This window comes from Rhea americana, unplaced genomic scaffold (assembly GCF_003343005.1).
Source record: "Rhea americana isolate MKP2758 unplaced genomic scaffold, rheAme1 scaffold_318, whole genome shotgun sequence".
Lineage (NCBI taxonomy): Eukaryota > Metazoa > Chordata > Aves > Rheiformes > Rheidae > Rhea > Rhea americana.
This window is the reverse complement of record NW_028186444.1, coordinates 50,527-64,965: the sequence shown is the minus strand read 5'-3', so window position 1 is coordinate 64,965 and position 14,439 is coordinate 50,527. Positions and strand designations below refer to the sequence as shown.

Here is a 14,439-nt window from a genome sequence, read left to right as displayed (position 1 = left end):
CGCGCCGCTCCGCGGGGCTCCGCGGGGCTCCGCCGGCGGCTTCGCCCCCGCCGAGGCGGGATCAAAGCGGGAGCTGCCTTGGGCGGCTTTCTAGTGAATAACGGGGAGGGAGCGCGGAGCCTCCCGCTCCTGGCTAGGGCAACGCGTGTTTTTCAAAGTCTCAGGTTTTTGGGAGTAAGTTCCCTAGGAAAAAAAATAAAGGGAAAAAAAAAGAAAAAAGGGGGAAAAAAAGAAAGAAAAAAAGAAAGGAAGGAGGGCGAGCAGGAGAGCGCCTGCTATTCCAAGGCAAGTGCATCAATCAACGTTGTGCAAGTAGGAGAGTCCAACACTCCCTCTCACATCATTAGCCAGGCTAATGCACTCCAGAGGATCCCTCTAATGCAGGCTACTGGCGTGCCCGGCTCCGCCGCAGCCCTCGGAGCGGCGCGGAGGCGGCGCGGGGGGACGGGGCGCCCCCGCGCCGCCTCCGCTCCGCCGCGCCGCGCCGCCGAGCGGCTCCGCGCGAGGGGCAGCCCGCGGCCGGGCGAGGGACGCTCCGGCGTCTGGCGCGGCGACCGCTTTAACGCGACTATAAAAACTAGAGGAAAAAGTGAAACCCCTATCCAAAACTGCCTGGCACTCGAAGGTCAGCACGCCTCCTTTGTTTCTTTTTTTTTTTTTTTTCTTTTTTTTCTCTTTTTACAACCAAAATCGAAAGAGGACAGAAAGGACACGTACCTGTACCTGAAAGCACAGCAGCAGGAAATGTAAACATCTGGAGAGGAGAAAAAAAAAAGCAACAAAAGATCAAATGATGCGGTAAAATGGTTAAAGTTTTTTTTTTTTTTTTTGCTTTKTTTTTTGTTTGTAATTTTTTAAACGACACAGATCGATGGTCTGCTTATAAAAAGGCTCGGGTCCCAATTACCACCTGATTGCACGGAAAATGCAACCGGAGCCTCCAAAATAAAACTTTTCATTTTTCTAAAAAAAATAAAAAATAAAAATAGGAAAAAAGGAAAAAAATATGCCATAATCCTTACAAGCAAGTGCAGGCTGAGAGCAGTGAATACATCGCTGAGCGAGGAGAGGGGGGGAGGTCAGTGGCTTCACGCTAGCAGAGTGCAGTCCCCCACCGCCGCCCTGACATGGGAGCGATCCGGCCGGCAAGCTCCGCGCCGCTCCGCGCCGCTCCGCGCCGCCGAGAAGTTGTGGTACCGCCCGCCTTGCCTCCTCCGAGTGACTCGCTTAGGCATCAGCCCTCCGCTCCCCCTGTCTCTCCTCCTCCTCCTCCTCTCCCTCTCTCTCCGCCTTTGGGGGGGATGAAGGTGCTTATTGTCAGTAACTTCCGATCATCAGCAAGTGCCCCCCCGCCGCCCCCCCGCGCACACCGAGCCTCCGCCGCAGCGCGGCACGGCACGGCACGGCGCAGCGCGGCCGCCGGGCCCCGCGCAGCCCCCGCCGCCGCGGGCACGGCCCGTGCGGGGAGGGCAGCGAAAACGAGCGCAGGAAAGTATTAAAAAACCGCGCCCCCTCCCCCGAAAAATAAAATAAAATAAAGCAATGGGGGGAGCCAAAAGGGAGGCGAGCCGGGGCTGCGCGGCGGGCGGAAAGAGCCGCTGCGCGCACCCCCTCCCCGCCCAGATCCGAACACACCTAGGGGCAGCGCTGGCAGCCGCTGCCGCCCGGCGGGGCGCTGCGCGCCCGCGGAGTCCGCGCACGACGCGCACCTCCACCTTGCCCTGCCCGGCCCGGCCCGGCCGCCGCCGCAGAGGGGAACCCCCGGCGGGGCGCACGGGCCTAGCCAAAAACGCGAGAGGAAAATAAAATAAAATAATAAAATAAATAAAATAATAAAATAAAATAATAAAATAAATAAAATAATAAAATAAGTGGGGCGGGGAGCGGGCGTCGCGCAGAGGGGCGGCTGCCGGCTGGGCTCCGCGCCCGCGCAGCGCCGCGCCGCGCCAGGGGGCGGCCGACACGTGCCGCCGCGCAGCGCCCGCACCGCGCTTTGTTGCTGCCGGCGCGGAGCGGCGCGGCGGCCCCGCGCGCCCCCGCAGCGGCGTGCGCGCCCCGCGGCCCTTACCTGCGCCCGGGCGGGGGCGAGCCGCGCTGCCCCCGGGCCGCGGCCGCCCGCGCCGTGCCAGGCCCTTATTTATTACCGTGGCCGCATCTCCCACGCCGCGACACCGACGCCGGGGTCAGGCTGTCGGGCTTCACCCCGCGCAGCAGCCGCCGCCGCTGCCCGCCCGCTTCCGCACGCTTCGCTTGCCATCCAGCGGCGGCAGCGCGCAACCGCACCGCGGCCGCGCACCGCGCCYGGCGCTCTGCTGCGGCGCGGGGCCGCCGAAAACCGAGGGGCCTTGCGGGGGATTGTTTATTTTTTTTTTTTCCAAAATAACTAGAAAAAGTCACGCGTGGCCTACGATGGAGCACCATAACTGTTTCGCCTTCTCCGAAGGCTCCTTTCTAGGAGACAAAACGCCGGGAACTGCTGAGGGCCGGGCGCGTGGGGGCTCCCGGCCGACTGCGGGACGCCCGTCAGCACCTCGYGAAGGCAGAACACGACCACAGCCCGCACCTCTCAGCTGCGGGCGTTCGCCGCTCGAAGGAGCGGGCRCAGCGCGCCAGCCTGCTGGGCCCTCCTGCCTCCCCGCGCACGCACGCGGAGCAAAGCTCTGCCTCCTGCCGCGTTTTCAGCCGCAAACGAACAGCACCCTTCCTCTCCGGAGCTCCGTCGCCATGTATGTGTACATACATACATGTGTAACCACGTATATAGAGACATTTCTAACGGACTCTGCACTGCTGTTGCACTGAGTTTAGAGATCCCCAGGTTAAAAACCCCCCAAATAACTCTGCTCACAGAGTGCCACGGACACCGGCGGGTGCAGCCGGCCTCAAGAGCCCCGCAGCGCTGCCGCGGCGGCTGCAGGTTGTTCCCGAAGGTGGCCGAGCAGAAGGGCGCTGGAGCTGCTTCTGGACGGTTCGGATGTCAAGGTCACTGAAATCCCAGCGCAGAAGCAGGACAAACAGGACCGTGGGCTTGCAGGATGAGACCCAATGTGAATGGTTTAGCTTAGAGATGAAAATATTTAATATACTCCTACTTGTTGCTGATGCCTCTCTCACAGTTGAGATGGGCTTTTGGGAGGGGAACCCAGGCTGTCCCACCTGGGCCATCGCACAGCCCCCTCCCGCAGAAGCCCTCTCTTCCAAGCGGGAAAGCCCAGGATTCTCCATGTACATCAGACCATCACTCTGCTAAGCCTGGCCACGGCCAGTATCGATGGCGAAAGATTTTGCGTGGCACGCGTGATGGTTCTGCAAAGCCACCAGGAGATGGGAGGGCACAAGGAAATAATTCCTTCATAACCCTTCCAGCCACCCATCGTCAACCAAAAACATGAGATCCAATTACTCCTCCACAGCTTTGCTGACCAACAAAACTAAGAGCAATCACAGAATTATTCAGAGCTTTCTAAAAATACAGACGCAGGGTACGATTTGGGCCCCGATCCTTTTGCTATCCATAGCCGGCCCGCAGGAAGCGGCCACAAGAGGTGCGGGTTCAGTAGCTGGGGCTCTCTAGGCCTGCACGCGCACACCAAAATAGTTCACGATCAACTTTTCCCAACCTGCTGCCGTCAGCCCTGCTCGCCGCCCGCTCCCGGGACGCAGTGCCTCAGAGGCAACGGCTGATTCAAGCCCTTCCAAACGTCCAAGCGTGCCTGCACTGCCGCTGCGCAGAGCTGTCTCAAATYGGTTCAAGCGAGCTTGCCGTGGGCTCGCTTGACGAACACGGCCTGCTTTAATCCACCCAGCTTGCTGTAGACCCCATTCAACGGGCCCTTGGCTGCCATGTCMTTTTGTGCTTCCTCAGGAGAAGTCAGGCTTCTCCCGCTTCACGAACCGCCCTCTTCCCCTYTCCCCCTTCCTAATTTCGAAGTTGTCTTTGAAGAAGTAGGATACAAGCAGTAAATCAGAACCTGTCATTCAGCCTCTTGTCCCTGCAGTGATCGCAGCAAGCTGTTGCTCTCTATTACCATTAACTTTATGGATTTGTCCTAGCAAGCCCCCAAGTCCAAACTTTAATACAGGTGAACTTTAGTGCCAGTTGAAAACATCCAGTTTTCCTCCATTCCAGCAYGATGGAAAATATTGAGCAACTGCAACAGGGAACTCAGGATATCTCGATCACATTTTCAAACCCAAAGCATCTCGCTTAGGCTGTCTCTGCTTACCTCACCTCTCTGATATGGGAATAACACCACGCAGCACACTGAGGACATCGGCTGCCTTTCTTAACTGATGTGGGCTGCATCAASGTCCTCAGAAAGGGTATTTAAGGAGGACAATTATTTACACTTGTAAGTCCTGCTGATGCAAACAGGCATTAGAAACGCACRCTGGCCCCAAGGGTCATTGGCAGAGAAGGTCATTGAGGAGGAAGGGCTAGTGGAGCTTCCTGTTAGGAACGTGCCACCCTGTTCTCCATATACTGTGCCAAAGGATCTCCAGGCCCAAGGCACAAAGCTGAGCCTGAGCTGTGAAGGCTTCGCAATATTTAAGGCCCTGCCGAGAGACCAAATCAGGATGACCCTTCCTTCAGCAGGGCTCTTTCCATRCAAAAAGGTTGAAAATGTGAAATTYGCTCCTTCCAAAAGGATCCCACGATGCTAGCGTGCAGCACATCGCATGAGGTCTCTCACTCTTCGCCCAGTCTTTCCATAAGGGAATGGTCGAGCAGCAGTATATGGGTGGATGGGATCTATCGGGCCTGGAGGAGGGACCATGTGCTCACTGAAACAACTGGATGTACACCACTAGCAATGCGGTAAACGTGCCTCATGCTCTGGAGAAGGCACATTTTTCCACTCTYGGGAGACATGCCTGCTTTCTGATGGTTTCACATAACCTCTGGAACAAGAGTCTGAACAACAAGAAGGATTAAAGCAGAGCCCTTAGCAAAGCCCACTCACCTGCGGCGCCTGCCTCCTCTCAGCACCTCTCGGGGGGCTGGAGAGCGCCTGGTGGCTGAGGTTAGATGCTGACTGGCCCCATCCTCCACAGGAAATCCCAGCATGCTCCTATGATCCAAGAACATCCCAGTATCTACAGAGACATTAATACTTTTGTACTCTGTGCTTCTGTATGGTTGGTGTAAGTAGAAAYGCTAGAAATACCACTAGCGATCCATCCTGGAAGAGATGAAAGTCTGCTCTTAAAATGGTCCAAACGAACTGCCAGCAGCCATTCCACCCTTCAGGAACCTTGCACCCCCATATGAAACAGAGATTCCTTCAGATTTCAGGAGCCCCCCAGGGTACACAACCAAACCACAAAAACACCACCAGGACAAACCTCACTCTCGGGACTCTGCAGCAGGACACGAAGAGGGAATGCTCTGGTTGATGTCAGCAGGAYTTGATGCGGAGGTAAGCGCCTCTGGACCCAAGGCCAGGTTGCTAGTGGGGATCTACTGTCATCCAAGTWGGCTCTGGTGACATGACAAAGTCACCTGAGCATCTAGGAAGCTGTTACAGCCTCCTGATGGCATCTTGTTGCAGTCTCATCACCCACCTTTGAGAGAGACCTTTAAATTTTAAAAACTCAATAGTTATCTGGAAACTGATGCCAATTAAGTGAATTCCAGGCTACCAGCCTTGAAGAACGTATTAGAGGGCAGAACATAGAAGGGGCAGCTCATTTTTCATGTATCTATGGGAAAAATAGAAATGCTATTTAGCTGCATGTTCTTACAAGCACACATATATGCGAGCACGTACATACATAAAAATAAGATCTTTGCCACCATGCCTATCTTTGCCACTGGCAAAGGCTGCTGTTGGATTCGATTCCCAACATGAAACCAGCCAGCATTGCAAACTCCACACAGAAAATGAATGTCCGTCTTTTAAACTGTTTATTTTTCATACATGGTGTGATGGCCTATGCAGTGTGTTTCTGAGAGTTTGATATCCACCAAGTTTTATTAACCACCGTGCTGGCCAGGCAGGATTTATACACTGCTGCAAGCTCCCTATGATCCCCTGGGGTCAATGCTTTCCAGTCACACATGCAAATGCTGGAATTAAGACCACATCCTACAGGGCCCTCGGTGGCTTATCAGCTTAGTTACTGCTCTTCACCAGCTCTAATCGAAGCCTAWTCAGCACCACCTCTTACTCATGCAGCCCCAGCAAAACAAGTTGCCCGTTCTCTGCTCTAGCAGTCCGTATCACTGAACCAAAACAGACAGGGTGCAAAACAGATCCAGTGGAGCCAAGGAACAAGCAGCACGCTGGAACGGGAACCTCCCCAGCACCTGCRACATCAGAGTGCTGCAACATGCCAGCTCAAGCCGCACCACACCTGGCACCTGCAGCCCTCYGCTCCCTTACATCCCAGGCTTGAAGGGAGAGAAAAAGCCTGGGCTCCTGTTTTACAAAGCTAGGGATTAGCTACGCATCTCAAACCTGCTGCGTACTGGTGAATTTGTGCATGCTTTGTTCCCATCATATTGTGACTCTCTGGCCTCAGATCACTTCCACAAGTAATTCTTGTTGAAAAGTTAACTTGTTTCTGAGGAGGATTTTTACAACTGAAATCCACCAGTTAAAGAAACAGTTAATCCACAGTTAAAGAAACACGTAGTTTTTAGAAGCAACATGGCACATTCCCTAGCTTTGTGCAGTTTTTGCACAAAAAGGCAGTATCATCCCATAAGGGATTTTAGAAACACTTTTGCCAGGTAGGCTAGTCAGAGAGGATGCTTTGCAACCCCTTCCATTTGGCAGAGCAGCTATTGCAAAACAGCTCTGAATCAACAGGCAGAAGAAGACTTCAGCCTCTGCATGGTGACATCTGGTCACAACCTTGCAGAAGTAYAGTGAAGAGCAAACAGGATTCAAATTCAGCCAGACACAAAGCTCTGGGCTACAGCTGTGGAGCTTTGGAAGCACAAAGCACACAGCCTTCACTTCCACGCTCGCGATGCAGGAGACAGAGTAGCTACATGGCTCTGCATCCTAGGAGTCGAATGCTGGGCCTCTGGAGTTCCCCCGTTTCACTACATGCCAAAATAAGAAGGGAAGCCCCATTTATCGGTTAACCCAGGACTGATTTTAAGTTCTAGCTTGCTGAAATTTCTTCCCAGGACCGTGCACCACATGGAGGAACAAAGACATGCGGTTTGGGTTAGTTTGAACTCCTCCGCAGTGGAATTGTACCAAGGCCAGTGGCCGACAAAGAGCTGGCCAGCAAACYAGTTGTTATTGAACACCAAAGCATCCAGATGGGAGAGCAAGTACACATGCCCTAGGAAAACACAAAAATCTYGGCCCACACTCATGTGGTCCATTGGTGCCGGTGGGTACTCGGGCTTTGCAGGTGCAGGGCAGATGCTGAATGCCTCTGTGGAGGAGGCAGCTCATGCACATAAACACCCATCTCTGGCCTGTGAGCCTGAACGCTCTTGCTGTTCCTGGCACATCATACTCCCTTCTGCCCAGATTTTTACTTGCATTTCCTAGAGCACCAAGATTTTGAACACATCAGCCAGCAGCAACAAGATCTGATAAAAAAGCTTTGAAGATTCTTATACATCATTTTAAAATAGGCGCTCGGATAACCAGAGAGAAGAGTGCAAYGTTACTGAACATGTGCCCTAGAAAAATACTTTGCCCCAGCTCCACAGCTGACACACACATCGGTTAACTTTTGCATAAGGCTGCATGCATTTGTGGTGGGAGGATATTTGCCTGCACAACCCTTTTGCTTGCACTGGCTCCCTGCCACCAAAGCACAGCGAAGATCTTTGATCCTGCTGGGCACCTGCATAGGATCCTCCACGTTCACCTTAGCGACATCTCTGATTTTAACTGGCATACTGTCCGTGCACGCGCTATGCAATGAAACACAGGCAGCTGTACTTAAAGCTGTTTAAAACCAGAGCAGAGATGAGATCAACATCTGGTGTGCAAAGATTCTCAGCTTTGTGTAGATTTTCTGCTGGTTTTAGTACATCAGTAACAGTTTTCTGCAAGGAAGGTGTGTTGTTGGCCTAGGCCACAACCCATGAAATAAGTTACTTTGTTTCTGCTGGCAATCTTCCATGAAACTGCATCTAGTAATACAGGATTCTGGTTGGTTTAGGGTCTCATTCAAGGGACCCAACACCTTGCACTATTAGGACACAACTGTGGCATGACCCTATCTTTCTAGGGAAAATGATTTTGTCATTTACAAGCTGCTTGGAAACTCAGATGAAAAGAGATGAAGATCTCCGTATGGAAGAGAAAATACATCCATCCTTCAGCATTAAGGAGACAATAGCTGCGGAGGATGGTCTGTGGTCCTTTTCCCTTGATAGTCAACAACAGCTTCACATGCAAGCAGCGCAGGACTTTTCACTGCAGTGAACTGTATAGATCTTTTGGGTCACTAGTAACTCCTGCTTTGGAGAATGAAGATTTAAAAAGCACATCATGCATGTTAAATAAACGTAAAATAAAATAATGGAACAACATAAAATAAACAGCTTGGACAGCCTTCTGCAGCATGTCATGGGAAATGGAGCTCAGACAGCATGATGCAGAGAACTTCAAGTTCTAGAGGGCTTGGGAGGACAGACAACACCAGGAAAAAGCCAAAGTGGCCATCAGCGTGCCCAGTGCTGCCAGCACACAAATCCCAGCTCCAGAAAGAGGAAGGTTTGGTTCTGCTGGATCCAAATGCCCTTTCTGACTTTCTTGGGAATTAACACAACAATGGTGTTTCTTCAAACTATACACCATACACGCATCTCGCATCCATCCAAAGGGAGAACCCAGCATGTTACAAGCCTTTACTCTGAAGTATATAATTACTTAAAGATAAATAAAAAAATAAAGCCTCTTATTCAGCAGCCAGTGCTTTCGAAGATTTTTTTTCCACTGAAACACCTCCTGGATTTCAATAGGATTTGGGAACTGAACCCTCCAATTCCTTTGAAACTTCCAATACACTCATTAAATAAATCTCAGTGCTTTATCAATGGAGGAGGGGGAAAAAAAAAGGAAAGCACTGAAAATGATGGCTATCTCAAGCAAAGGAGATACAAAATATGTCATTCCCCGGGGCAGCTGACATCAGCTGTACAAAGCCCTTCCACCAGTAAATCCCCCTTCCCCATGTCCTTCCATCTCAGCAGCCCTGTAAGTCTCATGGAAGCACCTTGGGAAGGAGGCCCACGGGGTTTGCTTGGCAGCATGGCCCAGAAGGAGCATCAGAGCTTATCTAGGAAAGCACAGTGGCTGTCTTGAATGCTTCTGAAGGAAAGCAAGAATAGACAACTTCTGCAGGCAACCCTACACAAACCAGTGAGAAATTCCACTTCCCTGCCTTTCACAGTGCATTAAATCCTAGGGCTTGGCTTCTTGGATTTATATTCCTCCATGGTTTCATTTTTCTTTAAAAAAATTCCAAGCTGTTAAGCTTCAAAACTTAATATTTCCTTAACTCGGAGCTTTTCAGCTCGACAGCTCTTAAACATAAACCTCTTTAATTGAAGTCTCCTGAATTAAGCTGTCTCCAGCAAGTCACCATCTCAAGCCCTGCACGAGGAGCCTCATTCTTTCTGGGAGGATTGGTCCCTCCACATTCAGCTGCTGTGGGCTTCACACCACCTACCCTGTGGGGCCTTCAGTCACACTATTAAGTGCGCAGGACTTCACGGTGGAGGCTGCGTGCCAAAGCACATCACTGCAGCAGCTTCCAGGTGCCAGTGCAAAGCACCGAGTATCTCAGCAGCAGCTTAGGCTTGAGACACAATAGAGCTGCAGGCACTGAGCAACTGGTGACATCTTGGACCCCTCAGCACCTGGTCACTGCCCCCAGCCTGAGCATAACTGAATAAGATCTTGGAGCAAGTCTGGTGGCTTTGAGACAAATATGCAGATCTAGGAGTCAAGGAGAAAGGTCAAGAGGGGGAGAGCAGGGCAGAGGCTTGATCATCTGGCAAGACATTAGCTACGATCACTTGAGCAAGGAGCCTGCAAATCACTGGGTTGGAGGAAAGGAAGGAAGAAACAGAGGGTGCATGAGCAGCAGCAAAAAGGTCAAATAAGGACTGGATGGAAGAGCCTAGAGCTTGCAACAGTGTTCAAACGTTATCTGAATATTGAGAGCACACAACTGATCAGGGAAAGACAGCACTGCTGAGAACAGATTGGAGGAGGAAGTAGGTGGAAAGAGAAGGATCAGAACAAGCAAGGCAGAAGCAGCTTGAGGAATAGTGATGAACCAAGTTAGCAAGAAGGCTATGACAAGATGTGTAACTGAGGAGGAATGAGTTGGAAAGGACTGTCTAGATTCACAAAGCAAGAGGGAACAAGCAGAAACATCTCTCCTAGCTTGTGACCCTAAAAAACCCCAAGACCCACTAACCTCCCTGTCCTTAAATGGCCCATGGAGATTGCAAAGGCTCAATCCCCTTCTTTTATCTTCATCACTGTGATCCCATGACATGTTACTGCCCTTAGCTGCTCCACTGGCAAGAAGCTAATAGGCCAACTCTATTCCACATACTGACAAATTTACACTAGTAAAAAAAAAATCATTTTTTTCAGCAACACCAATAAATTATTTTGACAAGAGAAATGCACAAGGTTGCTCCAGAAGTTGTGTAGCCTTGGCTGTACTGGACCCAGGCAAGGTATTACATATCCACCCTCTGGTCATCAATACAGATCTTTGCTATTCCTTTTACATATCACTCTCTATGACACCATGCGGGCTGGCTTTAAGGGAACCTAATAACACTCTAGGGCACTTACTGAGGTTACCAACTTCTTTTTTTCTTAGGCTGCATTTAATTTTCTAAGTGGTGCATCTCTCCAACAGATTTATGAGACAGCAGACAAGTAAATGACTAATAAAGTAAAGCTTCTCATTTAGTACTAAGGTCACCTCTAGCATTCAGAACCCATTTCCCTGTCCCTTAACTCTCCCTCATCCATCTTTTAAGCATTTCCTTCAAGTTTTCCACATGGAAATAGCTTTTAACTAAACCCCCTTCTGCCACCCCCAGAATTGCATACAAGGAATACCTGAAGAATCAGTCCACGTTTCTCTTCCTCTTTTAGTTATGACCATTCTTTTCGGACACATCTGTCTACTGTCAGTACGTCCCTCTATCACCCTGGGTTCTTCTTAGAGCACCACTTACTTTAAAAAGCAAAGGAACTGAATGGGCACCACTGTCTTCCTGTGTCCCAGGATGCACAAACACGCAATTGCTCTGCTCCTCCATTTTCAGATGCACAGTTGAGGTATAAGGAGAGAAATTCTGTTAACAGTTTGTCCTACCAAGAACATTCTGCATACAGCTTGCTTCCAAATCTGCATGTACATGGGGAGGTGACACTCAGTTAAAGCAATGCCAGTGTGATACATACTATCACTGCCTCAATATACTATTATTTGCATTACTAGGGGTTTGCTCAGCAAAGATATCCTTGGGAAAATATCACAACTGCAAGCCTTGGGACAAAGGTAAGGAAGGAGTAGTGGAAAAGAAGTTGGGAGTAAGGCATAGATAAAGGTGGCTTCTGCAGCAAGATGCCAAGTACCTCTACACGCTACAAAAATGCCTTCCACTCTCCCTGCAGTTACTCTTCACGGGGGGGGGGGGGGGTCAGGGGGGAGGAAAACAGTTAAACACAAGCTTAATCTCAAAACAACTATGAAAATTTACATCCTCATTCTAGAAGAACTCATTTTCTCTTAAGAATCCTCTGCTGACCATCCCCCTCAGTGTCTCCGGTCTTCCTGTTCTCAATTTTGACACTTATCCTCGTTACTTTTCGGTCACTGTTCATGCTCCTTCTGTTTTCTCCCAGGATTCCTTTCCAGGGACAGTTTCTGAAGAAACTAAGATGCAGAACAAGTACATACACGGCAAATCACACCATTTCAACCGATCACAGCCCACATACGCAATTAGAAGCAGTTTCTGCCACAGAATTCTATAACATCTTAATTAACACTTACTTTTTTGATTGACTTTAGTCCAAATAAAACATAGTTTTAAAACACTCTTTTAAGAGACAGTTGCATATGAGGCACCCACTGAAGATCCAGTCCAATGGAAGGGACCTCCAAAATGGAATTGATCCTAAAAGTGTAAATGGAGTTAGTTTGATTAAAAAAAAAAAGTCCCCGCTACTACCTGAGAAAGAAATATGAACCCCCTACAGATACCTCAAGTCACCGGTACTCCTGTGTCAAATCATGGAAGCTCAGCTCTCTTCTTTCAATCAGATCATGAGAGTCAATGTTCACACAAAGCAGTTCTTAACAAATACCAGATCGCAAAACCTCCAATCCTCCCTCAGCACGCTCAATTGGGCTCACAGCTGCTTATCAGGACCTGCTGCCCATTAGACAAAACTAAGGAAATAAACAGACTGCATCTAACGCTTAGCTCCAAAACCGCTTGATTTATTTGCGATTTATATATGACATTTCCCAAGTGGGTTGTCATCTTTAGCTCCCCTTTGAGGAAACAGCAAGAGGAATAASGATCTATCTGCTCATTCCACAGGGCGAGAGGGCAAGAAGAGTTGGGAAGAGTTTGGCTGCTACTCAGTAATGGCACACTGGAAGGAGACAGGACATAGCCTGAGGTATCTGGGTAAAATTTTGAGGGGAGGATAGAAAGCATGTTCCAGCATKAACTTAGGCCCTGAGGGGCTGTCTGGGTGGCAAGAAGCCCAGAAGCACCACCCATCCTGGCCTTGTTTTCCATTACCTCAGCCCACACACACTCCCTTCCACCCACTGCAAGCTACTCTCAAGGAGCTGTTCCTCTCCAAAGACTGGAACAATAGTTGAGCACCAAGAAAGCAGAGAAGAGCCCAACCCCTTTTGCAGCATAGGAGTTCTTCGGTTTGAGAGAACCATGCTTCATTTCGGCAAAGCAACTCCTTTTCCAAAAGCACCAAATAGGATCTCAAATAAAACAGACCACAGTAGCTGCAAGCACTTTGTCCTTGAAGCAGCACAAGAAACAAGGTAAGATAAAGATCCCCTAGGTCCAAAAAAAAAAAACAGTATCCTTGTATTATCTTCTCTGATTTCAGACATCCAGAACCCAGAGACAAAATAGACCTATAGGGGCAGCTGTAGCTGCAGCCAATGCCCCATGGCAGAGAGCARTGCAGCTCCACCTTTCCCTACATGGGCTTCGGTACTGGTACAGGCAGCCTTGCTCAGCTGTCCACCCTTTTGTCTGTCCTGAACAACGCAACATTCCCAAATGTCTGCTTGTTCACAGGGGCTTCAAAAAAAAAAATTCACCTTAAAGAATGAAACACTTGCAGGAAAGCATGGAGAAAAGGAAGGAACAGAAGGGTCCTGCAACACAGAGGGGAGCAGGGTGAAAAAACACAGGARAGGTCATGGGATAGCTGCCTGGAGAGAGAGATTTCAGTACTCCATAAAGGGAAGGTGAGGAGTTTGCCTGAGGTAGAGAGAAAGCCTGTATTTGCATTAATGCTCCMCTACCATGCCTGTACCTACACACTCTCACCATGGACTGAGAAGACAGCAATAGTTGCACTCATTACTGAGGACTATCAAAACAACAGTTGTTGCAATTACGTCATTATTAGTACCACAGAAACTTACTTGAGGGAGCTGTTCTGGAAAGCCAAAAACAGTACTTCAATAACCCACATCAGGTATTTGGTACCTTCAGCAGGTACCTTCACATACGAGCTCCAACAGATTTTGTTACGAATTCAGCCTCTTCTGTGCCAATGACTTAAACTCTGTGATGAAGTCTATAAAGTGAAAGACCTGGCAGCCACATGCAAATATCCTAGAGAATACCACTGCACAGGCTCACAGCCCCACAGGAGTCATGAGATGGCCAGACCAAGCGAAGTGTTTGGAGACATGACTGGCAGAAATGGGTGAGGTATGATAGTTTGGGGAGGGACAGGGCAGACTGCCATGCAGCAATGAGCCAGACACAGAACAGTATAGCAGATAGCCACACTAACTGCTTTTCACAGCTAACACTGCAAGAACATAAATAGGCAGGAAACAGAGGAAGCAAGCTAAATAGAACAGTTATCACCTTTATGCCACGATGCAGATGCCACAAAGATGCCTCATGACACTCAATGGGAGCCTGATGAAGCTTTGACATTTCGCTGTACCTCTTATAGCATAGGAATACATTTTTTCCATTAGAATTGCCCATACAGGCTGCCTTCCACCTCCAATCCTTGTGTCAAGCCTGGCTGTGCCCCACAGACCTGGTTCAGTCAGTGGCCTATAGACAGATGATTTCCCAGCTTCTCTTAAAAGTTTAATACCCTGAATATTTTATTGGCTGGATAGCCTCTTACTGAAATTACTGTACAATTTTCACATGTTTCGGCCAAAATTGAGGGCAATTTTGCTTAA

General features: G+C 49.6%; 1 protein-coding gene across 3 annotated transcripts in view; it reads right to left on the bottom strand.

Moving 5' to 3' along the window:
* Positions 1–14,439, bottom strand: part of FGF18 (fibroblast growth factor 18) — an 87,813-nt gene that overhangs the window by 71,844 nt on the left and 1,530 nt on the right. Inside the window, exons 1-2 of one of the 3 annotated variants that reach the window (XM_085310356.1) lie at positions 2,069–2,187; positions 718–754 (exon numbers count right to left, since the gene is read on the bottom strand). Coding sequence is in view for 1 of the 3 variants with exons in the window: in XM_085310358.1 (XP_085166484.1) it covers positions 718–754; positions 1,023–1,054 (69 nt within the window). In the remaining 2 variants the exon portion in view is untranslated. Of the gene's footprint in view, positions 1–717; positions 755–1,022; positions 1,292–2,068; positions 2,188–14,439 lie in introns of those variants that run through there. The other 2 variants (XM_085310358.1, XM_085310357.1) reach the window with 2 other exon arrangements.